Here is a 24,372-nt window from a genome sequence, read left to right as displayed (position 1 = left end):
AAATAGGGCTGGGGATGTGCCTCAGGGGTTGAGTACCCCTGATTTCAACCCCTGGTACTAAAAAATAGATAGATAGATAGATAGACAGACAGATGATAAAAAATGGTGAGATGCTGTGTTACAACCATTTTCATGCTCTTTCAGGGTTAGATTTAGTCCAGGGAAGGAAGGATGGCTCGTCCCCTAGGGTATTTATTAAGATGTAGGCATTTATCTTGTCCCTTTCATGGAAGAAAAATCCCATCTACTCCAAAGACCCTTCATCTGGGTATCTGATTAAATCTGACAGGTGGCAAGCCTGGAACCCACCAACTTGTATCCTGATCCAGTTCCCTCTCATTCTTGAATGAGTCACTTGGCATCTTTAAACATCCCCAAGTTTCCTCCTCTGCAGGCCAAGGAGCTGGCAGGGATGATAATCTCTGTCCCTGATGTCTGTGATCCTACAACAGTTGATGTTTTCCAGTCTGCATCCTCATTGGATAAATGTTTTCCCCTGTATTGGGATTTATTTAGGTCATTAATTTTTTGGTGGGGGGAGGGTACCAGGGGTTGAACTCAGGGGCACTCAGCCATTGAGCCACATCCCCAGGCCTAGTTTGTATTTTATTTAGAGGCAGGGTCTCATGGAGTTGCTTAGTGCCTCGCTGTTGCTGAGAAGGGCTTTGAACTCGTGATCCTCCTGTCTCAGCCTCCAGAGCCACTGGGATTACAGGCGTGCACCACTGAGCCCAATTTAGGTCATTAATTAAACACTAAATTTGTAGGTCCTGTGTCAGTCAATGTGCTAGGCACTGGGGACATAAAAAATAGGATGTAATACTTCTTATGATAAATAATCCAGGGATGAGGAAATTCGAGTAAAAGAACAAGCATTTAAAACCCACTGTGATGAGTATGATGTGGATGTCACAAACTCCGAGGCAGATCTGGCTTCTTGGGGCAACCACAATAGGTTCCTTAGCCCTCTATCTGCAACCTCTGGCCCAAGCCACCGGGTGTAGGCCGTGGTTCCTGCCAATCTCACTTAGGCACCTGACTGCTCTATTTGAGTCCCTGTCCAGCATCTCTAGTGCCTTTGGTCTTCTCTCATTCAGTATGAGTGTGAGTTGTTTGCTATGGTAGAGAGAAATTCCCTGCTTAGAATACTGAAACACTAAATGATTTTCATAGATCTTGTTATTATTTTTAGTCTCATGCTAGTGAAGGTTGAGGCTCTAAAATTAAATCCAATTTAAATATTAGCAATTTCTCAAATGAATACATCAGGGACAAACAACCCAAATGAATATCTATTTTTAAAACCTATCTGTTCTCATGGAGCAATCACTTAAGAAATCAGATGGCACTCAAAGTTGTGATAAATGCATGGAAATGAATCCCAGCTCATCTCAAGACCATCTTCTGTTCCTTCTTATAGGACATAAAGGAATACTATTAAAGCCTAGTGTAACTCTTCTAGAACCTGTCCTGTCCTGGTTCTGATGCTTGAAAGCAGCGATTCTAAGTCTGGTGCACAGTGGTACCACAGTATCTTGGAAGAAATGCGAGTTCTTGGGCTCCATCACAGACATCCTGAGTCAAAACCTCTGGGAGTGAAATGAGACAACTGTGGTTTAACAAGCCCTTAGATGACTCTGATGTATGCTTAAGGACCATTGCTTTAGGGGGTCTACACTGGCCTTTTTCCAACTGCAACCTCCCCATGGGGTGAGGTATTCAAGGCAAAGAGTCTGATTCAGGCTCAGTTAAGTCGGCTACTGTGGACTGCACCTTTCCATGGGACAGGCAAAGACTCCTTTCCCGTCTACTCCAGAAAACCTGTCCAACCTGTCCGAGCCTGCTACACTGGAGGGAAGGAGGTTTTCCTGAAGACCTAAGTCTCTTCATATCCCTCTCTATTGACCATTGCCTTAGTCTCCCCTTCATTTTCTCAATGATATTTTGGACCAAGAATTTAATGATAAATTATTGAAAATCCAATTACTACGTCATTGAAGGAGTTCAAGGAAACTGTGCTTCTGCTGATAGATTATTGAAGAGTGATGGTATTAACTGAAGCTATTGAAGTCTGCTAACTCTGCCAACCAGCCTCATCCTGCGTCCTTCATGCTGTACTTTGATGGAAGAGTCTATCTACATCCCTGGCTCTCACTTTCTGCCGTCTCCCAATCCTCTACAGCAGTGGCCCTCAAACCTGGCCACACATTGAACTCTTCTGGGGAGCTTTACAAACTCCCTCTACCTGGGTCCCACCTCTAGAGACCCTGATTTCATTGTTCTGCAGTACTGCCTGGGCATCAGGATTTCATAAAGCTCCCTAGAAACTCCTAATGTAAAGCCAGGCCTGAGGCCCACAGCTGCATGGGATAAAGAGGATGCTTGGCATGGGCTTTGATAAACTGCTAGTAATTAAGAGAAATGATCAAGAAATTAACATATCTCAGAAAATATAAAGTCCAGATGTGGTCACATTATGAACAATAAGATGGTAAGAGAATATAGCTTGCAGACTAGGGAGTATTTTTCCCTGACTCTGTCACACCCCTCCTTGATTGTCTAGATATCTGTGAATTAAATTTTCTTTTTACTCTTTCATTGGCTTATTCTTAATAAGCCCAAGGACTATTTGCTCACATTTTGAATACCAAAGATTTGTGGGCATGCTTGGTCCAAAAGCCCTGTTGGATCATGTATCCCATGTGTGTCCACAAAGCAATGACTAGTCCTAGAGAAGCTTACAAAGTGCCAGGGCAGTAGTAGCCCCTCTCTCCTAGTTTCCACCTGGTAGAGTTCTATGAGTCGGGAAAACTCACTTGAAATGTGAGGCATCAAGAACACATTGTTGAGGCTGTTATCTGGTGCTATTGCTGTGACTTGCAAGGGCTGTAACCATTCCCCTTTATTCTCTCCTCTGTGAGTTCTTACTCTGAGCCTTTTCACAAAGGAAAAGTAATTTGAAGTCTTTTGTGTTCCAAGTCTGTTTTCCTAATTTTTTAGCCTAATCAGAAGTTTTCTAGTATGGAATATGACTGTGAGGTTTGCTGACTAGCTCTTTTTTTTTTTTTTTTGGAAAAAAATTCAATTTTGGCCACTATGAGATAATTGATGTATTTTAACTGTTTAGTGGTTTTGGCATGTCCAATAGGAAAATAGTGCATCTGGCACAAAGGACTCAGGAAGATATAAAGGTTCAGCAAAACTGCTATTCTTTTTTGACTGAATGTTTCATTGCTGACAATTCTAAAGTGCCTGTCACATTCCTTGAAGAGAAATAGCCCTATAATGCTGGGAGATTCTGGGGGAAATTACAAAACCCTTCTTAGCATTTCCCTGAGAGTCGGGCAGCTCAAGGAAGAAGCCACTGTGTGGTTGGCTGACCTTGAGCTTTAGAATGAGAGTATCTGCTCTCAATGTGAGTGGCCTTCTGTTGTGTGTGGCTGGTCACCATCTGCATGGTGCTTACCTGCCTGGGGTAATTCATGTGGCCCACACCACAGAGAGGTTTTCAAAGTGTGGGTAATTACAAGGACATTAATGTGGTAGAAGATATCTAAACACGAAGCAGCTGTCCATAACAGTTGAGGGCAGAATATTTTTGCAAGAATGTACTGCTAAATCACAGCCCCTGTAGTGTAACCCATCAGTACGACTAATGATATATCTATAATCTACATTTGAGTGCCAAAAATAATCCAATCGTTTTTGAAACTTTTCTGCGACCCTAAGAAAACATGGCTTTGGTTCCAACTGGCTGATCTTTAAACCACAAGAAAAAGATCTATTTCAGCTATGCTTTGGGTCTTTCCTGGTCTGTTGTTCCCATGCTCGGAGCTAAAAGCAGACAGCAATACTTGGGAACAAAGGGGACTTTCAGGTTGGCTGGAGTCAAAGTTTACATTTGATAATAACAGCACCTATGGAGGGCTCCCAGCCCATGGCAGATCTTGGATGACAACCTGGGACTAAGACATGAATGAAAACAAGACAGCGCCAGCAAATGTTAACACGGATCCAAGCCCTTGATTCTATTTGCTTTGTAGGATTACATGTCCTCAGCTCTTCTTGAGTTAGCCTTTTCCTCTCAGTGTGTGGTATGTTTTCCAAGCACTAGGTCAAGAAATGTTACAACACATACGTCTATAATGCAATTCAGATGTAACTTCAGAAATTAAGACAAGCTAAAGATCCATATCCCTGAAAAAGACCAGAAAAATATCCTGGCTTACCAGACACACCGGGTCCTAGAGCTTTTAAAAAGGCAGACAGCCCATCTTTCAATTAAGTAGGGATAAGGGATGAGCTAAGGGATTTGAAAGTAGGGATTCCAGGAATATGCTACCCTTATTCATGAAAGTGTCCAGGAGAAGAGGCCATCTCAGTTTGAGCAGCTGAACTTCAGTTTTACTGAAGAAATCATTGCACTGAAATCTCCCTGCAACCATGGATCACAGGTAACTAGCACCAAACCCATCACAGTGGGCATATAGGACACCTTACCACTCCACATAGCTCTGGAGTGACAGCTGCCACAGAATATTGATCTCTCTCACTTTTCTGCCCTGACATTTCCTGGCTTGTCTGCTGATTTCACACCCAGAAAATCTGACTCAAGGCATGAAAGATAACTCAGCTCAACTTTGCCCGGGCATGCAGCACATACAAATCCTAGGTGACCTGAGGCTAAGATAAGAACTGCAAATGAAGAATTTATTCCCATGTGTGTTTGTGAGGGGGGCTTTGTGCTCTTTCAGCTACTTCCTGTGTAGGGCTTTAACCATCCCAGTTCCAAATGGGGAATGTCGGAATGCCATCAGGGTGGTTAACGATAATGAAGGACTCTGAGGTGGGCATTTATGAGCTTATGTTAAGAAGTTTCATCAACTCTCTCATTATCTCAGGAGGAAAGGTCAAGGGAGATGAAAGCCTGCTAGCCCTTCTAAAGTCACTTTATTCTCACATAATTATATTTTGTAATATTCCCAATCTCCTAGTGTTACTCTTTTTAGGGTTTCTTTGACCATGACAACATGAGCAATAGAAAAATTCTGCACTGGGGAAATTCACTCTGGAGCTAACAAGAGATCCACAAAGTGCATTTCTCTTTAAAGACCCAGAACATTATGGGGTGGGTAATTAGAAATTCCAGAGATGAGGGTAGGACAATTTTCTGCATTCAGTCACCACACACACACACACACACACACACACACACACACACACACCAAACCCATCACTCATTCAGTTACTTCTATAGAGGAACCATATTCATGATTAAGATTCAGAAAAGTACAAGCTGGGCATGGTGGTGCACTCCTGTAATCCCAGCTGCTTGAGAGGCTAAGACAGGAGGATCGTGAGTTCAAAGCTAGCCTCAGCAATGGTGCACAAGGTGCTAAGCAATTCAGTAAGACCCTGTCTCTAAATAAAATACAAAAACAAAATAAAAACAAAAACAAATAAGGGCTGGGGATGTGGCTCAGTGGTTGAGTTTCCCCCGAGTTCAATCCCTAGTACACCCCCACAAAGATTCAGAACAGTACAAACTAATTTATTTTAAAATTGTGTAATTATACAACTATTAGAGCTGTAATGGACCCCAAGTGGCTGCTTTTCCTGACCAAGGCTCTAAGACTTAGAGCTGGTTGCATCTCAGTCTAAACACTTATCAGCTGTGTCACCATTACCTGTGTGACTTAACCTCTCTGCGCCTCAGCCTCTCCTCTCAAAAATCTGAATAATTATACTATCCACACTGGATTATGGAGAGGCTTAAACAGAAGAAGCATTTAGCCCAGTGCCCAGCACCTAGTTAGCACTACATAAATGTTAGCTATTCTTATTAATATTATTAAAGACGTTCAGCCAAAATCAGGCAGTGAGTTGCTGGCAGAGGTGGGTACAGAAGGAAAAGTGATGTCTCCTGTCCACCCCATGCCTCATCTGGCTCCCTCCAGCAGGAAGGAATCAGGACTTCGTGACTGGAATGACTGGTCACGCGCATGCTCGGTGGGACTCAGCAACTGCAGACCACTCAGTCTACAGCTGCAGGACCATTATCTGCAATCATTTGCCAACAAAGATGCTGAGTAACAAACTGAAGCACTTGCTTTTGAGATGATCTGTTTTCTCAGCCACGTCGCTGTCAGGAGGACGAAATCTGCTCCAGCTATGGCTGTGGTTTGCTCAGCTCCGTGATCTTTAGCTACCACTCTGCCATGCCAGTCATGGTAATGTTAATGGCATCTTTGCTTGGAATAATTGCTGCCTCCCAGGGAAAGTGAGCCACAAGGAGAATAAGACGTGGAAGGTATCCTCATGGTCAAATGGATGCTTAGTCACCCAGGGGCTTGAGACAAATTTAGGCTCCTCCTAGATTATTAACTTCCTGAAGGGATATGGAGATATACTTTAACATGGGGCTGTCCTAGAGTAGGCATTTCATGAATATTGATTGAACAGAATTGAGAACACTTCATGCAGTGGTGCCAGTTTATTCAACCACTGTAAATCATTATATCATACTGAGATATGATGAGAGGTTCCAATCCACACACCTGGATAACAGGAAGAGCTTCCCTTTACTTTGGTGCCGTGGGGTTGTATTTCAGCAGGAAAATGCCACATTGGTGGGCTGACAGGTGTGCTGTTAGAAATCAAGACGGTAGACCCTCCTTCTGCCTTCTTTACAAGCACTAAAAAGTGCACGCAGGTGTCGTGCCAAACCAACCCCACCTTATTCCAGTGTGCTTATTTTTCTTGCGCAGAATTATTTGGAGAAGGCTGGGCTCCAACTCAGTTGCTGGTTACGTTGCACAATCCACTGGGATGGCAATCACCTCATTGTTTAGTTACAAGCCACAAGAAGATAAAAAAGAAAGAAAGAAAGAAAGAAAGACAGCGCACACATACAGAATGAGGGTGGAGACTGCGCAATGATAATGAAAACCATTTGTTAGTGTTTCTCTCCTTTCCTTGTGCATCAGCCGAGGTCCTGGCACCAGGCCCCTGTCTATGAAGGGATCTTCACTTTAAAGGCCTTCAAGGGACTTGTTCTGCCATTTCTGGTCCAAAGAGTGTCATCCATTGTCCCTAGGAATGTGGGCAATCGACTGCCCAGCTCCCTCTGAGCCCAGTCACTGAGTCAGGCTCCAGGTCTCATCTTTGGCTGTAGGGACACTGACCCATCTGTGGGATTGTGTGATGGCCAGAGTTATTGTTATTAATATTATTTTGTGTGTTGGTGATTGAACCCAGAACCTTGTGCATGCTAGGTGAGCACTGTTGTTCAACAGAACAACACCCTCAGCCCTTTTAATCTTGAGATAGGGTCTTGCTAAGGCAGGCCTTGAACTTGCTATTCTCCTGCCTCAGCTTCCTGAGTCACTGGGAGTACAGGCATGTGCCACCAGGTCCAGCTGGCCTCAGTTATCTGTAAGTGCTGCCTAACCCAGAGTTTTGGGTTAGTTTGTATAATAAAGCCCTTTCTGTCTCCCTTCATCATGTCCACCTACCCGTGTCCAGGACTTTCATCCCTGCTTTCTTTTGGACTGTTGCTACTTTTCCTTCTTCCATAGAACTGATTTGCATGTTCCCCAAATATAGATTAAAACCTTTTGAGGATTGAAAAGCAAACCCAAATGAAAACAAAAATAAAATAAGCAAACCCCCAGAACTTTACAACCAGTAGAATATCCACCAAAGCATGTTTGTTTTGTTTGCATTGTCCCCAAGAGAGGAAGCACCTCAAAAGGCATGTGCAGTGGTAAAGGGCAGAGCACCCTGCCAAACGTTCCCTGCACTTGTGTCCACCAAGCCCTGAGACCCGTGTGCTTCTCCTCTCTCTTCCCACTTCTCAGAGCTCCACAGCATTTATACATTTAGATCCAAAGAGCATGGCACCATTATATCCAACAAACACCACCACTGCAGCCATCACCAGGGCCATCACCAGCCTGGCATTACCACCACCATCACCCTGGTGCTTCCTCAGCACCGCCATCCAGTTACCACCCATCACCACCATTAGCATGACCACATCCACCATTTCACCAGTAGTATTGCCACTGCCACCATCAATATCACCTCCACCATCAGCATCACCACCATCTTCTCCAAAAAATTAAGGAAACTTTTGGAACTACTGAGGTTTGACCAATGTCCCCCACCCATGCCTCCTCTTCAGCCATCAGTAAAATCACCAGAGGCAGAAGAGAGCCAAGCTGGAGGTCATTTGGTGTCTTCTAGAGTAGTTCAATGAATTGTTTTTAAGTCCAGATAAATCCCAACTGAGTGGTGGATAGAGCTAGGTGTAGACACATTTTCACGATTTCCTATATATTCTATCATATTATTTTCCAGCCTCATTCTGAAAGGTGTTTTTTCCCCTTCCTTTCTCTTAAAATTTTTCTTTGGTCAATATTGTATTTTTAATGGAAATACACAATGTTGACGATGACACTTTTCAGTTTAGCCCTTGGTAATTCTTAGAATTATCTCAAAAGATTAATATCCATAACTGTCACAAGATTATTTATAATAATAATAAAAAAAAAATTAAAAAAAAAAAAAAGATTATTTATAATATGTGTGCACACACATAAATTAAAAAGCAAATAAAGAATTGTGTACCTTGGCCCTCCAAAGTGAGGTAGGCTCTTCCATTTGTCTGATGCAATCTATGAAATATAAGTACATGATTTTTTTGCAGATCATTTTGAGTTTTTCCATTTCTTCATATAGGAAGATAAGTAGACTTTGTGCTTAGGGCTTTGCAGAGAGGGAAAACTCTCCTTAACCACTTCCTTTAGCCTTCAGAATGTCCAGTCCCATGGCAGTGATGGGCTCACACTTGTCAGAGGGGAAGTCCCAGAGACTTAAACACCAGGCCCTGAGTATGGCTCTCTCATGGCCCTCCTACCCCAGAGAGAGAAGTGGCCAGCCAGCTGTCCCAGGAGGAGGCCTGGTCAACTTGCTTCTTTCTGCCACTTGTTCAGACTGAGTAGGGAACTCCTGACTTCTGGGCTACTAGGGTAAGTATACAAAAACTGAGTTTGAGTTTGAGCGTGTGGAAAAAAAGCACAGGGATAAGATAGAAGTCTCCAGAAGAGTTCCCTTAGACCTATGACTTAATTGATAAGGATAGAATCACTGCTATTTTAAGTGTAAAATTAAAGGTGATGTGTTAAAATATGCTCAGTGTTTCACTAGCATAAACTGTGGGCTAGAAGGTTAAAAACAACTACTACCACTAATAATTCAAAAAACATGTGCCAGACACTATACTAAAGGCTTTCTATATATTGTCTTTTAAGATGCTTGTTAAAAATCTTCTTAGGTGAGCATTATCTCCATTTTACAGAAATATGAGCTTACAGGGCCTAGTGGATAGTGCATGACAGACAGGAACTCAGATCTCTAGCTGCGATCCACTCCTACCCTACTCGAAGGTTCACATGTCTAACCAGTTCAAAGGAGTAACAGTTTTGCCTTTTGGGTTTTTGAACTGAGTATCAACTTTTGCTTCTATGATATGGATAACGTACAGGTGGGATTCTGCATATTTCTATTCTTGAATATACCTAGTTGCTTTAAAAATTTTCAACAGCAGATTTTCTAGTCTTATAAAATACCTTGACTGCTCCACTTATCTGTTATGAGTCTTTCCTTGTTTATAATCTCAAGGGAGCCCAGACACCATATTTCCTGCTTATTGAAATACTCCACCCACCTAGAAATAGTTTTGGGAGGACCCACTTTTCTGATAGAAATGTAATCATAGATGGCAGAGGCTTAGAAATACTCAGTTGCTCTTTATTGGGCAATTTATAAAGATTAGAATGTGGCTATTCCATTTACTCTTGTACATTTTCTGGATAAAATTCTATTTCTGAGATCGTGAAGAAAAACCACAAGAGCAGGTCAGGAGCTACTCACTCTGGCCTAGGGTTATAACTCTCTATTGGTTGGCTTTTTGGGTGTGAAGACCAAGCCAGAGGCGGATGGAGCCAAGTGTAGTCTGTTAATATTTCCATTCATGGACATGCAATAGCAAACCATCTCATACATTTACAGGAAAGCATCGAATATAATATCTTTGTTGAACTTAATCAGAACCAGAGTAGAATTCCAGGCAACAAGAATAGAAACTTACCCTAATGATTTCATTTTTAGTCCAAAACATACAGTGTTTTCTCTGCTTGCTCTGTTTGTCACTTTCTAAAACAAGAAAATGCCAAGCAATGACTTGGGTTTGAGGGGCGACTGGAGAGCAAAAACACTGAACAGAAATGCAAAGAGATGGGAGTGGTGGAGGGACATTCGGCAGTGGGTTCGATTTGTGAATCGTTAACTTGACTTCCCCAAGTCTGCACGAATTAATCAGGATTTAATTGACCAGGCTTCATGCTCTCAGCAGCGAGTGCATCATATATAGAAGTAAATCACAAGGCGAAGAAGGAGGTTTTTTAAAGGCAGACATACGGCTTTCATTGCTCACAGGTGAAATGCCCTTGTCCTAAAAGAACAGAATCACTCAGTGAAAAACATACAGGCCACCTAGCCAGGATAGAAGACATCTCCTTCTGATTCACTGTATTGAATTGAGCAGTTGCTTTAATAGTGGGAATCATGTAGCTGCATCCACGGCAGACTGGTGATTTTCACTGCAAGTGCTGGGGTAAAAATCTGGAAGTTCCTCTTGCCCACCAGTCTGTTGCTTCTAGAAACTCTTTAAAAAAAAAAGTTCAGGCCGATGTCTTGCTTTAGATTCTCAAGAACAGTGAATATAAAGGTGAAAAAAAAAGAAAAAGGGCTCCATACCAGTGAGCAATGGCTGTCACCTACAGGGTAATAGTGACATGTTGGCAGACACATCAGAAGGGCACACACTGGCTATTAATTATGCCACTTGGCCCAGTCCCCACCTGGCACCATGAGGGATCTGACTAATGCTGGCACTGATGTTGGCCATGGTCCTGGTGCTGGATCTGCTGAATCCAATTAGGGGCCAGGCTGGGGATAAGCCCAGGTCAGGGACATAGGCAGAAATACCTATCTCATTTCCCATCAGTTGGAAGCTTGATGAGTGCTGTGGCAGGAATGGGTGAGTCCTGATCAGAGGAACCCAATGCCCTATCCTTAGGAAACCTGTTGTCATCAAAGAGGAACACTGAGAAAGGAGGAGGGGGATGGAGTTACCGTAAGAAGGAACTAAGAGAGCAGGAGAACAGGAGGAAGAGGCAAGGGCAGTAGATGAGAGGAGAGACAGAGGAAAACAATAGAGGTGAGTGGGAAAAACACAAGGAGGGTGGAGAAGGGGACCCACAGACAAGGGACAGTAGCAGCAGGAGGGAAGGCAGCCCAAGAGAGAAGCCAGAGACACGGAGAAATGGGAAAAGGAGACAGACTGAATAAATGATTTTGAAGATGACTTCAACCCCAGCTTTTGGGGAGAGGAAGAAATCCCTGCACAAATTACAAACAGGCCTACAGTCCTGGGCCAGGACCGGTAAGACATGCCTCTTGGATTTCCCTAGAGAAAAAGCCCAAGCAGTAGGTAATCACAGTCATTCAAAATAAGTAACAACTCCACCAAAGGACCCAGATTTCATTGAACCAGCTTCTGGTAAGGTTACAAGACAATCCTGATGATGTTTCAATTAGTGATCTATTTGAATATGGTTTCTGTTCGAAAAATTCCAAATCCGCACCCAAACCCAATGATAACATTGCCTTGGCAGAACGATCGAGTGATTGCATCACATAAGTGAGGACAAGGCCACAATCCAGGCACACAGCATCTCCAACGCAAGAGTCCTTCATCTCATCGCAGAGCCGCCGGGCTGGGCGTGCCAGACTGGCCCTTCAAATAAATGAGATCGTATGACCTCACCATTATCAGATTCGGAGAAAATGCTTTGGAAAGAAATCATGAGTGGAAAGGACAAAAGGACAACATCAGGGGAATTGGGGTTTCCCATTGATGCTTGGATCCAGCTGGAGTTAGTTACTGTGTAAACTTTGTCTAATCAAATCCACTGTCATTAATAAAACCCCAAACCAAATCCAAACACAGAGAGATGATGGTGTACTTGGATTTCACATTGCGTTTGCATCATTGCTTCACCAGGTGCCATCCATAAATCTGGGATGCAGCCTTCTGGAGCTGGGGCTGCAGAGAGGCCGTCTCAGGGATGTGCTTCCACTGTTCCCCGGTGCCACTGCCATTGCCATTTCCCTGTAAGGGGGCTGCTCCGTCAGTCAGTGCATGGGCTGAGGGAACCCCAGCCTCAGCCCAAGCCCCCAGTCCTTCTCTCCCCCAGTGTGGAGAGTGCTAATGATGAACCAAGAAGGTGAGGCATCTGGAAACCACCCCCTAACAAAAATGGCTATAGGTAGGGATGTTAGGCATTCAGGAAAGCTTCCACAGGGCGAGGGAGAAGAGCTGCCCTTCACCACTGCAGGACAGGCCACAGGGATGAATGAGAAGAAATGGAGGAGGGGCAGGTGCTACCTCCACTGAATAGAGACATTCAGCAACAGAAGTGGGCTGCCAGTGGTGGCAGCATTCCCCACTGTGAACAGTGCTCAATTTAGGATGTAATGGTTCCTGTTACAGGAACTTTAAACATGTCTCTTCAATTATATGCAATCAGAAAAACAAAACAAAACACTTTTTAAAAAGGGAAGGAGGGAGGAAGACAGGAAGGAGGAAATGAAAGAAGGAAGACAGGAAAGAAGAGAAATAAAGAATGAACAACAATTTAAAGAATGAAAGCGATTCCACACAGCAATCATCAAATGAGTGTGTGAGGTGGAGACTTGAATATGCAAATATGTGCGCAGAAAACATAGTTTTATGTCAGAGTTGATTTTCACTGAACTTTCATTCTGGGTGATACTGATGTTAAAGATTTGTATTTTTTTTAAGCCATATTTTTTTTTTCAAAAAAATAAGCCACCCCATCCAGTGCTTAATGGAAGGAAGAGTGAGTAACCTGTTCCCATTGTGGAGGGAAAACAAGTTGTTTGGACCTATGGAGAGGCTCTATGGAGAGGACCAATGTGGTCCTTCCTAAGGGATTTTCAAGGTACCTTTGGTTCCACTTCACAGACCTCTCCTGCACTGACTTTGGAACGACAGAAGAGAGTCCTGTTGGCAGGGAGGGCAGACACCTGGCCCGTAACAGAACGGTGCAGAGAAGGCTTCTGGGTGTACTGAAGCAATCAGGTATCCTGCAGCCATCTACCCTTTGCACCCTAAGGAGTCCTATTATTTATTTATTTAGTACTAGGGATTGAACCCAGGTGTCCTTAACCATTGAGTCACAACCCCATCCCTTTAACATTTTTTATTTTGAGACGGGGTTTCACTAAGTTAAGTGACTTGCCTAGATAAGTTGCTAAGCCTGGCCTTGAACTTGTGATCCCCCTGCCTCATTCTCCTGAGCCACTGGGCTTACAGGAGTGTGGCACCATGCCCGGAGAGACCCCTATATTGTGTGAATTAAAATTACTCCTCTACACTGGGTAACTGTTTATTAAGAAGGCAAGTCTTGATAATATAATAAAACGAATTTTAGATAGATACTTACATTAAAACAGATACAGGGAGAAAAGATTGGAACAAAATACGGTAATAGTTGAGTTAAAGGATTATGAGTGATTGTTTTAGGCCTTTTACTCTCCTGTATTTTCTAAGTATTTGGTAATGATTCACAAATTCTTCTATAACAAAATAATGTACTTTGCAATAATTTGACAATACTATATTTAATACTGTAGACATATTCACAGTTTGTACCTATTAATTACATTTTTTGAGATTCTGTCCTGAAGAAAATGATCCTGACATGGGAAAAGCTATACTTATGGATCCCCCCTCCACTAAATGTTGTATAATTGCAAAATCAGAAGGCAAGTGTTCATCAATAAGGGGATAGTTAATTGATTAAGGGATAAGGCATTATCCCTTAATAAGGGATTAGTTAATTGATAGTTAATTGTTGACTGAGGCTGTTCTGTTCTCCAAAGCTCACATAAGGTTTGGATATAATGTCAGTTCCTGAAATCTTTTTCCAGAACTTCTTTGCAGCCATTAAATACGAAAACCGAGATGACAATAGGGATAAAGGGCAATGCTTGTGATCTAGTGCAAGATGGGGGTGGGGTCAGGTGAGGGGAGAATGTGTGTGGAATCACCATAGTCGAGGGAAATCATGTGTGTGGGAACGAGGCCTGGAAGTAAATTCATAAATGAAAACAGTTGTTTTGAGTGTTAGAACTTTGGGTGATCCCCTTCCTCTTTCCCTCATTCTCCAAATGGCTTGTAATGTTGTTATAATGCCTTTATAATGAAAATAAGATTCATAAGCCTTTCCATATGTCTTCTCTGTAAATCCCTGAGGTCCAGGACTACACCAGATATGTTTTCAGGTTAGCCTCCTCCCCATGGTGCCTAAACTGGGCTGTTTCATTTTTCAAAGGCTCATGCAGTGCAGCTGAGGAAGTGACCAGGTCTATTTGATGGCTGAGGATGGGTGGTGGTGCAGGGCTCCATCAACCCCACTGGGAGTAGCCTCTTTGTCTAGTCATTACAATCTTATGTTGAACACAGAATGAGAAAACTGATGAACGGTCAGTTTCATATGTGGAGATGTGTGGATGCATTCATCTGTATTTGGAAGTTCTTGGGCATGAAGGGGAGGGTTGAGGTCTCAGATTCTCTTTTATCTATTGTTGACTGAGGCTGTTCTGTTCTCCAAAGCTCACATAAGGTTTGGATATAATGTCAGTTTCTGATTATCTGTGCTATAGAAGGAAAAAATTAGAAAGAAACCACCAAGCCATTTGTAGTGCATATAATTTGGTTATGTTTGTCTCAGACATTGGCAAAGGGGGCGGAGGAGGAGGGGAAGAGTAGCAGGAGGAGGCAGGGAACTAGAGATATTTAATACATGCCTGCTACTTGCTTGGCATAATACGAGGAGTTTTTCAGGTTATGGCCCTCTTCTGCTGGTGCCCACATGTGGGTAGGTATTCATCTTCTTGTGTCTATAGGGAAAGTAAGATTCTGAGAGGGTAGATAACTTTTTTAAGCTATACAGGCTAGAAAGAGAACAGTATGTGGTTCCAAAGCACAATAAACTTTGCTTTTCATTCTCTGAGGACCTACTAACTAATGATTCATAAATGAAAAATCCAGTTAGCATCAGTCTAGAACTGATGTTAGATAGCCACCAGGAATTCTTTTAGTTTCAGTGGTTCTCCACCAGGGGAAGTTTCCTCCCACCTAACCCCTACATCCGGCAATATCTGGAGACATTTTTTGGTGTTATCGATGGGTAGGAGGGATGCTATTAGCATCTAGTAAGTAGAAGCTGAGGATACTGCAAACAGACTATGAGGCCTAGAGCACCTTCCATCACGATAAACATCTGGCCAAAACATCACTAGCACAAAGACTGAGAAACCCTGACACATCATTGTAGAACCCAACACAACCCATCTTCATCAAATTCACTTCCTCACTGACTTATGAAATAAGTTTCTGTGGCTCTGGAGAATTCTCAAATACTTAAAGCATCAGAGGTGCTGTCTATTTACTGATCATACAATTAGGAACCACTCAGCATATGTAAATCAAATAGATATGCAGAAAATCTGGATGACAATGCCAAGTTTAAATCTGAAATTTATGAAGGGAGTTTACAGTGAAATTGCCAGCAAGAAATTAACAACTCCCCAAGTGTTACCAATTGTGGCTAACCCTAGTCTGTATTAAATTCTACAATGAATAGCTAAACATTCACTTGATTCCCAGGATGCTCATATGTAAAATCAAGAGACTTGGCTGTTCTTTGATTACAAGGTCAAATCACTAAGTTTTAAGTTGTAACACTTAAGCTGTGACCATAAGCAGAGAGCAAATTGCTTTCCTTCGCTGTGGCTTGTCCCTGGGAGAGGCTGTGTGCATGAAATTAGCTACTTCTGTGGCATTGAGACAACCCCTAGAAAACTGGAACTAATGAATTATTACATACTTTTGTGGCTCACCATAATTTTGAAGGCATAAGATTGTACCGATATTTGAGAAAGATTATTAAATTGCGAAACTAAAAAGGAATCAAGGAATCACCTAGTTGAGTCTTTAATGAATCAACCAGTACACATTAGATGAATTATTATGTGTCCAATCCCATGCTAGGTACTATAGATAATACTAGACAATTATGAGGCACACGTCTTATCTTCAGTAACACATAATATGGTGTTACAAAAGTAAAACTATAGTAACACATAATATTTGTAAGACAAATGCACAGAAAATATTACTGAACAATATGGGTTGTAAATTACTTTATACAGACTGTCAGTAATGAAGGGGTCCACAGAGGCCCTTCCTCCCATAAAAATGCTGATATTTACGTACGTGTTTATCTCCTCCATTACGTTGATACTACCAGCATGCCGCAATCTAGACACTTTCTTCTTTGTATTTGCCTCTGTGTCTAGGCAGAGCCTGACCTACAGAAGCCAGCTAACAAATGTCCACTTACTAAGAGAATGAATGATCTCTCTAGGAAGTGGGCCTCGATCTTGGCCTTGAAGTCACTGGAATGTTCAAAGCAGTGCTTCCCACCCTTGGGATGTAAAAAGAGGTTTGGTGAAACAAAGGTTCCATGGTTAAGCACATTTGGGAACTACTGGGTTAGAAACAGCTTTCTGTACTCAGCTTTCTACATGCCAGTAGGCACTGGGGCGCTCTTAGAAGACACTTGAGGTCAAATTTATTTCACCATGGAAACAGTATGAACTGAAAATGTGGCAACATATTATGTGAATCCATATACCAAGAAATTCATTTTTGAGAATAGTCTAAACCATCCAAGAAACATGGTTTCTTGAATTGACCAGTGCTTTGAAAACAAGTGTAACTGTTGTGAGATTGTGATTTGGGGATTTTCCAGAGAGGGGGACAAGTTCTGTCCCTGTAAGTCTGTCCCTGTGTGGAGGAAAGATCCAGATATGCTTTACGTCTCACTTAAGTAGCTTTTGGAAGTGGCCTCTTTGCAGCTCTGGTGTGGAAAGTCCTGCTTTGGTCTGTGGTAATGGTTTGAGCTTTGGACACACTTTTTAAAAAATCTGGATGAGTCTTTTCTTACTATTCCCAAAAGGCTTACACTTTTATTCTTTAGATTTCTGGTGCCCTGAACAGCTCGATTGGGTTTGATGAGTTCTCAGCAGACTGCTGGCCTCAGACCCCTGGGTGATCTGAGACAGCTGCTGTTTGCTTTTCTGTAAATCTGTACTTGTTTTGATTTAGTGAGGTTTCCTGGCATCATTTCCAAAGATAAGAATTGTTTATCGGCACCGACCCACTAAAAAGGTAAAAGCGAATATACCCATCTATTAAGTTTCTTTACCTTAATAAAGCTGTTTCTTTCTTTGGTTTCCTATGTCTTTTAAATGTACAGTTGTTTTTACTTTTTCGGATCAACTTTTGAAAAGAGTCTTCCAGTGGCCAAAGGACTTTTCTTAAAAGACAGAGTGGTCTAAAAATAACGGATGGTGACCTGGGGAGCTGAGTCATGTTCTATTGCCATCAGGAGAAAGTATAAGTAGACAATGACACATTTTGTGACTTATTTCTACTTTAAACGTGTGAGCCCGAGGAAATAGCCGAAGGCAGGGCTGAATCCACTCTTGCAAGTACCTTTAAGATAAATCTGTAAATGCTTCCTAGTACGCCGTGTCATGTTCTAGCCCCTCTTCCAGCCCTGAAGTTTGTGCAGCTTGGGCTGTACCTGGATTCCTTCCAGAGAAGCTGGCTGGTGGAAAGACCTCAGTGTGGCACAGCCTCCCTTGACCGGGCTCTGGGGTGTGTCTCCAGGATGGCATGATTGGAAAGACCCCAGTCCATTACTCAAACCAATGGACCTGATTCCAAAGTCAAGGAACAAGGTTGTCTAGGTCTGTAGAAGTGTAGCAGAATCAGACAGGAGCAAAAATTTTGGTGTGTCTGAGTCACTGTGGTTTGTCTACAGGGTCCTGTGGCAGACGGACGGCATAAACCTCCCCTCCAGGACAGACGGGTGACCTTAGTGGCTGAGATCTGATGAACCCTTTGGTTACAGTTGCTTCTACAGCTTTCCCCACAGCTTGGCTCTGCACACTCAGGCCTGGCAAAAGGTCGGCGCGAACGGCCCTGACTGAGACTGCACCTCCCTGTTTTCTCCATCACACAAAGCTCTGTGTTGTTTTCTTCCAAGGGTTGCCGCCTAAGTTCTCATGAAACTCTCTCAGGAAAATGAACAAATTCTTGGGGCACAAGGCTTCTGGCTGATAATATGAACTTGACTGAACTCGAAAATGTGTGGCTGGTGCTTGAAAATCATTCAGTTTAATTCGGTACACGCATAAGGAGCACCTGTGCCATGCAGGGGCCCCATGCTCAGAACTGCAGGGATGACAGAGGTGAAAAAGAGTGGTCTAGCAAGAGCAGCAGACGAATACCCACTCGACCCAACAATCGAGGAATGATGGAATGACCATGCATTGTTGTGGGGCACCATGGCACACACCTGTAATCCTGGTGGCTCAGGAGACTGAGGCAGGAGGATCACAAATTCAAAGCCAGCTTCAGCAATGTAATGAGGCCCTGAGCAACTTAGTGAGACCCTGTCTCAAAATGAAAAATAAAAAGGGCTGGGGATGTGGTTCAGTGTTTAAGTGCCCCTGAGATTAATCCCTGATACAAAAAAAAAAAAAAAAAAAAAAAGTGCATCGTGGAGTTGCTCTTTTAGCACCTACAAGACAAGGCATCGTTCTGGAGACTGGGGATACAGTTATGAACGGAATGGGAAAGTTCTCTGCAGAACGAAAAAGCAACCAACAAAATACCAATTGCTGATAAGTGATGGAGGAAACAAAGCATGGTAAACAAGTTGGAATTATACACCAGGGAAGGCTAGATTGGTCAGGGAAAGACTTTGTGATGAGGTGATGGCCGGTGAGAAATAACTGAAGTGTGGGAGAGAGGTATACAGAAATGTGGAAGAATATTCTAGGCAGAGAAGGGCCAGTGTAAAGACCCTGAGGCAGAAGCATACGTGTCTGAAAACAGCAAACCATCTCTGTGGCTGGAGAGTTTGGACTGATTCTGAAGGAAACAGGAAGCCATGAGAAGGTTTTGAGCGGGAAGGTGACATAACTCGTTATAGCCGCGCACGCACAATGGGGACCCAGGGTGGAAACCAGAAGATGGGCGAGGCAGCTCCTGCAGTCATCTGAGGGAGAGGGGGCAGTGGTCTGAGCTGTGGTGGCAATGTGGGGTAGGTGAGAGGACACTGTAAAAGGGATATGTGGAAGGAAAGAAGCCCATAGGATCTTCCTTGTGGACTGTGCTGTGGAGCAGTGAGGGAAAGGGATATTTAAGGAGACTCCAAAGTTTTTGACATCCCACTAGATGGAGGTGCCATTTATTGAGATGGAGAACACTAGAGAGGAGCAGATTTGAAGGGCAAGGATCAGGAATTTAGGTTGGGATGAGCTAAAGTGGAGGTACCTATATATTAAACGCAAGATACAGGTGGAGAGTTTGAGGAGGGAGTTGATAGAGAAATCTGTAGTTAAGGCAGAGGTCAAGGGCTATAAACATAAGTTGGAGAACTATCTAGCTTAGGGATTTGTAAGAAGTAAGAAGCCTGAATAAGAAGCTTAAAAAATTAGCTCACTGAGATTTATTATATACAATTTCTGATCTTCATTCTTCTATGGATGAAATTAAACAAGCTTGCCCTCTCTGAGAACCCCTCATGCCCTGCCGTGCCTTCCCTGATTAATCTCTGGAAGCTTCTTGAAGGCAGAGACTCTATCTCTATATTGATGAGCATGCACCTTGTGCATCAAACCACTTATCAAGTACCTGCTACATGCCTGGGGCTGGGCTACATACTGTGTGACATTATGAATCAGGCTAAGGACCAATGGGGACTCAATCATTATCAACCAGTTGAGTCCATCTGTCAGAGTGAAAAGAGACAGGCGAGCGGTCAGGGTCTTGGAGGCTAGTCTTGGCTTTGCTGCACTGTGATGTTGGGTAAATTACCTATCAAAAGATGAGGACTGATTATTTCTAAAGTCTCTGTCAGTCTTAAATTCCTGCTATGATGTATCAAGCATCACCTAGAGGGTAGCTGAGAAAAGTCCAAAGAGTCAATAGATGCTGGAAGATTTGAGCTGGACCCTGGATATTTATTTGTTTTGCACTCAGGTTAATTCAGAAAGTAATTGTTTTCTGTTCATTTGTCTGCTTTTTTTTTTTTTTTTGCAATTATTGATGTCATCTTTGAAAGAAAATATAAATGAAAATGTGTATGTGTGTGTGTGTGTGTGTGTGTGTGTGTGTGTGTGTGTGTATGGAGAGACAGAGGGAGAGGGGGGGAGAGAGAGAGAACACCAGACTAATGATAGCTAAAATTTGTTCAATTTCTCATTGTCAGGTACTGTGGTAAATACTTTATATGGATTATCTCTTTTAATGCTCATAATAGCCCAATGAGTAGAGTTGTTGAGTATTTTACACAGAGAAGAAACTGGAGCTATGTATTGATTTGCTTAGGTAAATCTCAAAAATCAACCAATCAACAAAGTCTAACTTAATGTTTTGTCCAGATTACCTAATTTTAACATGGAAAAATCTCAAAAGAAACCCAGCATGATTTAAACTTTTAAAATCCAGAGCAATTGAGTTTATTAACTACCTAGCATTTTAAGATAAACTTTTCTTAAGTATACAGCATATTTAAAGAAATATTTCCACATAAACTCAGGATTTGTTTATGACAAGTTGGATGCCATTTGGAAATTGAGTGCAAATTCCTCAAACAGGTACGCTCGATTCCACATATACCATTTTGGTTTTTATTTCATTTCAATCTCATCTAGTCAGATATAACTAATGTTAACATTTAGAGCACATCCTTCCAGAATTATCTATCATATTCAAATCTGTATACAGTAACCCCCCCTTATCCCTTGGGGATATGTTCTAAGGCCCCCTAGTGAATGCCTGAAGCTATGGATAATATTGAATTCTATATATACTGTGTTTTTCCTGTGCATGTATACATATGACCAAGTTGATAAATTAGACACAGTAAAAGATTAACAACAATAAATGATAATAAAATAGCATAATTATAACAATCTACTATAATAAAATTTATGTGAATGTGGTCTTTTCTTCACTCTCAAATTATCTTATTGTACTCACCCTTCTTGTGTTGATGTGAGATGATACAAAGCATGCGTGATGGGACAAAATGAGGTGAATGAAACCAGTATTGTGACATGCCACATAAGGGGTGCTTGAACACAAGCACAGTGATACCTCCACAGTTGATCTGATAACTGATTTGGCTACTAAGTGCTTAACAGTGGGGTAGGGTATACAACATGGATACGCTGGACAAAGGGATCATTCATGTCCTGAAGGGCTGGAATGGGATGTTGCCATATTTCACCAAGTTACTCAGATGGAATGCAATTTAAAACTGACAAAAGTGTAAATTTCTGGGATTTTCCATTTAATATTTTCAGATCATGGTCGACCTCAGGTAGAACCATGGAAAATAAAGCTGTGGATAGGCGTTGAATATATTTTACTGCTTTAGCTATCTAAACATGAGCCTGGTCCCTTGCAGTATATGGTTGGAGAAGAGAAGACCTTTCTCTTGCCCAGTTGGTAAAAATACTGTTGTGCAGGGCAGTAAGGAGATGGAGTCATGGCTTTTGTAATTTTCCAATATGATGGTGCTTGCATGGAGTTACCATCTGTTTGCAGGGCAGCTCTGAGTGCTGTTGCATCTGATTTCAATGAGCTGGGAGAGCAGTTCCATCCTCCAGCGCATAAGCAGGCGGGCACATCTGCTCTGTGTCCAGGCTCCGAAGCCAAGGGAAAGTTGGTCTGGTGGAGTCTGTGGTCCAACTCAACAACAGAAGACAGTAGTTGCTGTTGGATCCTTTCCAATCCCTATTGAGGTCAGGTTTTGACCCGGAGGCTTTCAGAGCATAGAAGCCAGGCTGGTATTGTTCTTTATCATTAGTTGTGTTTGTCTCGATTAGGAGGGAAAAAAAATCTACGAAGTCTGGATTCAGAATTCTCCAATCTGGAATTCCTCCCACACATGGAAAACAAGACTCAGTGGACGAAACAATGCCACTGTGTTTGTCACCCACGTATTTTGGGATCTGACCACAGAGAATAATTTGCTCTTTATCGGAGCGCTCTTCACCTGGGGTTGATAAGGAGTTACCACAGAGCTGCAGTCAGGGGACCACGGTCAGGTGACTACGTGGCAGCAAAGTAAACACTTGGGTGCTCTCTATGTGACTATAAATGCACCCCTGCCTCCGCGGGAGTCCCGTGTTTACTGTAAGGCTTGGGTAATTATCAGCAATAAGACATTTTATTAAACAATATTTAGACAATGAGCATAATAACATAAACAAGTTAATTATTTCTATGTTAATAAGGAAAACATCCTTTCATTTTCAGACCACGGAATAACTAACAGCCCGGTGCTGACCCTAGGTGACGTTGTTAAGTGGGTATTACTGTTCCCTCCCCACAGGATGCCCCTCTCTTGAACCCCAACATAAACTCCAATCTCATTCTCTCTGGGGCCCCCTCCCATGGACTGCATGGGCTTCCAGGGTTGGGGCTGCAGCCAGGCCCCGTGGAGGCTTTGTGGGAATTAGAAGAGATCTTTCCATCAGGCAGATGCATCTTTGCCACGCACAAGGTTTGGTGGGCAGAGATCCCTCTCATCCCCTCTAGGCGCCCTAGAGGACACAGCCTGCACTAGTGTACTACCTCTCTGCCCCCAGTCCCTCTGCAGATGACTGGACAGTGCTTTTCTTCCAAACTCTCTTGTCAGCTCCCAGTGACTGGGCCAGGACCTTTGACCTTGTCAGAAGGGTCAGGGGATTCTCTTGGGCCCCAAGGCAGTACCAGGAAAGGCAGCAGCATGTGAGCTGGGCCACAGGCCATTAGTAATGGTTACAACAGAGAAAGGGATCCAGGGAGGGGGTGGGGCTTCTCTTCAGGGCACCTGGGCCCTTCTCTTCAAGTCCACCTGCCTCTGTCTGTCCACTCTGAGTCAACTCCTTTCCCAGTATATTCTGGGATCTCTCCTTCATCGTCTCCTCTGCACTCTAAATACTCAGGACCTTCAAATTACCACCCCCTTTGTGTCGCACCTCCCCAAACCACCCTGGCAGCCTCCCTGCTGGCCCTGCTCACCCAACTCCCTCTGCTCACTCCTGCCTATGCTCCATTTCAGGCGTGCAGCTTCACGATTTGAGGAGAGGGTTCGAGACTCAGTGTCTGTAGCTGGAAGGGCTGCTCTCCCACTGCATTCAGAGCTAGTGCTGGGCCAGGGAGGAGAGGCCTCCTGGAGACTCACCGCCACCCCAAGTGGTGGCGACTCTAGGTCAAGAGAGCAAATGGCTGCATCTTTGTAGTGCAGGGGGTGCCTTCTCCAGCACAGGCTGAGAGAGCAAAGCCAGATGTTCATAGGGAACCCTGTCCATCCTGCATGCCCTGCTTCTTTTCCCATCCAGACCCCTGACTGCCCTTTCCTTCTAGATGCTCCAGTTCTCAGCACCCCCCCACACACATCTTACAGCCATTGTTTGTTTCCCTCCATATTCTGTGAACCACACACGGACACCAAAGCCATGCATACATACATTTACATACACACACGTAGACACAGAGGTGGACACATGTACCCTTGTGCACATGTACACACAGGCACCCACACATGTACACAGTACACACACATATCCCCTGGAAACAAGGGTGTTGCCACCATGAACCTTCCACCCCTGGAATGTTCTCCACGCTTGCTAATTGACCATCTTCACAAGAACTCAAAACTTGCTTTTTCTTTTAGCAAATCTCTTCAGAGAACTAGGTGGGTAGTGGGGTGTGAGGGTGGTGGAATTCACTGCTTTACAACTTGACCACACCACGTGTACTGTGAACTCCAACCTTTTCCCTCCCGGAGCCTCGTGTGTCTAGAGATACACTGTGTAAAACTCAGTGCCATCTCCTACCCCTGTGCCCTTGGCTGGGCTCTGGCCCTGGTTCTGTGCTCCCAGCAGCCTGTGTTATATTAGGGAGGAACAATGTCAGTCTAGCGGCCTGAGCCAGGCCCCGAATTCCTGAGGGGTCAAAGTCGTGCTCGAGATCTGCCTGGCCAAGTGTCTCATACAGTGCTGGGCAGGCGTGGGTGGTTGATAAATATCATTAGATGGCAAGGGGGTGACGAAGACCACAAGAACAGGCTCTTTCTTAGCGGG

At 43.3% G+C, this 24,372-nt stretch overlaps 1 protein-coding gene across 4 annotated transcripts in view; it reads right to left on the bottom strand.

Moving 5' to 3' along the window:
• NGF (nerve growth factor) overlaps positions 1-24,372 on the bottom strand; it is a 48,953-nt gene that overhangs the window by 7,352 nt on the left and 17,229 nt on the right. The window contains exon 1 of one of the 4 annotated variants that reach the window (XM_081305494.1): positions 23,327-23,346. The exons of 2 other annotated variants lie outside the window; for them this stretch is intronic. In XM_081305494.1, the coding sequence (XP_081161620.1) occupies positions 23,327-23,343 (17 nt within the window). In that variant the 5' untranslated portion in view covers positions 23,344-23,346. Of the gene's footprint in view, positions 1-8,631; positions 8,676-23,326; positions 23,347-24,372 lie in introns of those variants that run through there. One more of the 4 variants, XM_081305497.1, reaches the window with a different exon arrangement.

This window comes from Spermophilus citellus, assembly GCF_964194105.1.
Source record: "Spermophilus citellus genome assembly, chromosome: 9".
In the NCBI taxonomy this organism is placed as follows: domain Eukaryota; kingdom Metazoa; phylum Chordata; class Mammalia; order Rodentia; family Sciuridae; genus Spermophilus; species Spermophilus citellus.
This window is presented reverse-complemented; position numbering and strand designations above follow the sequence as displayed.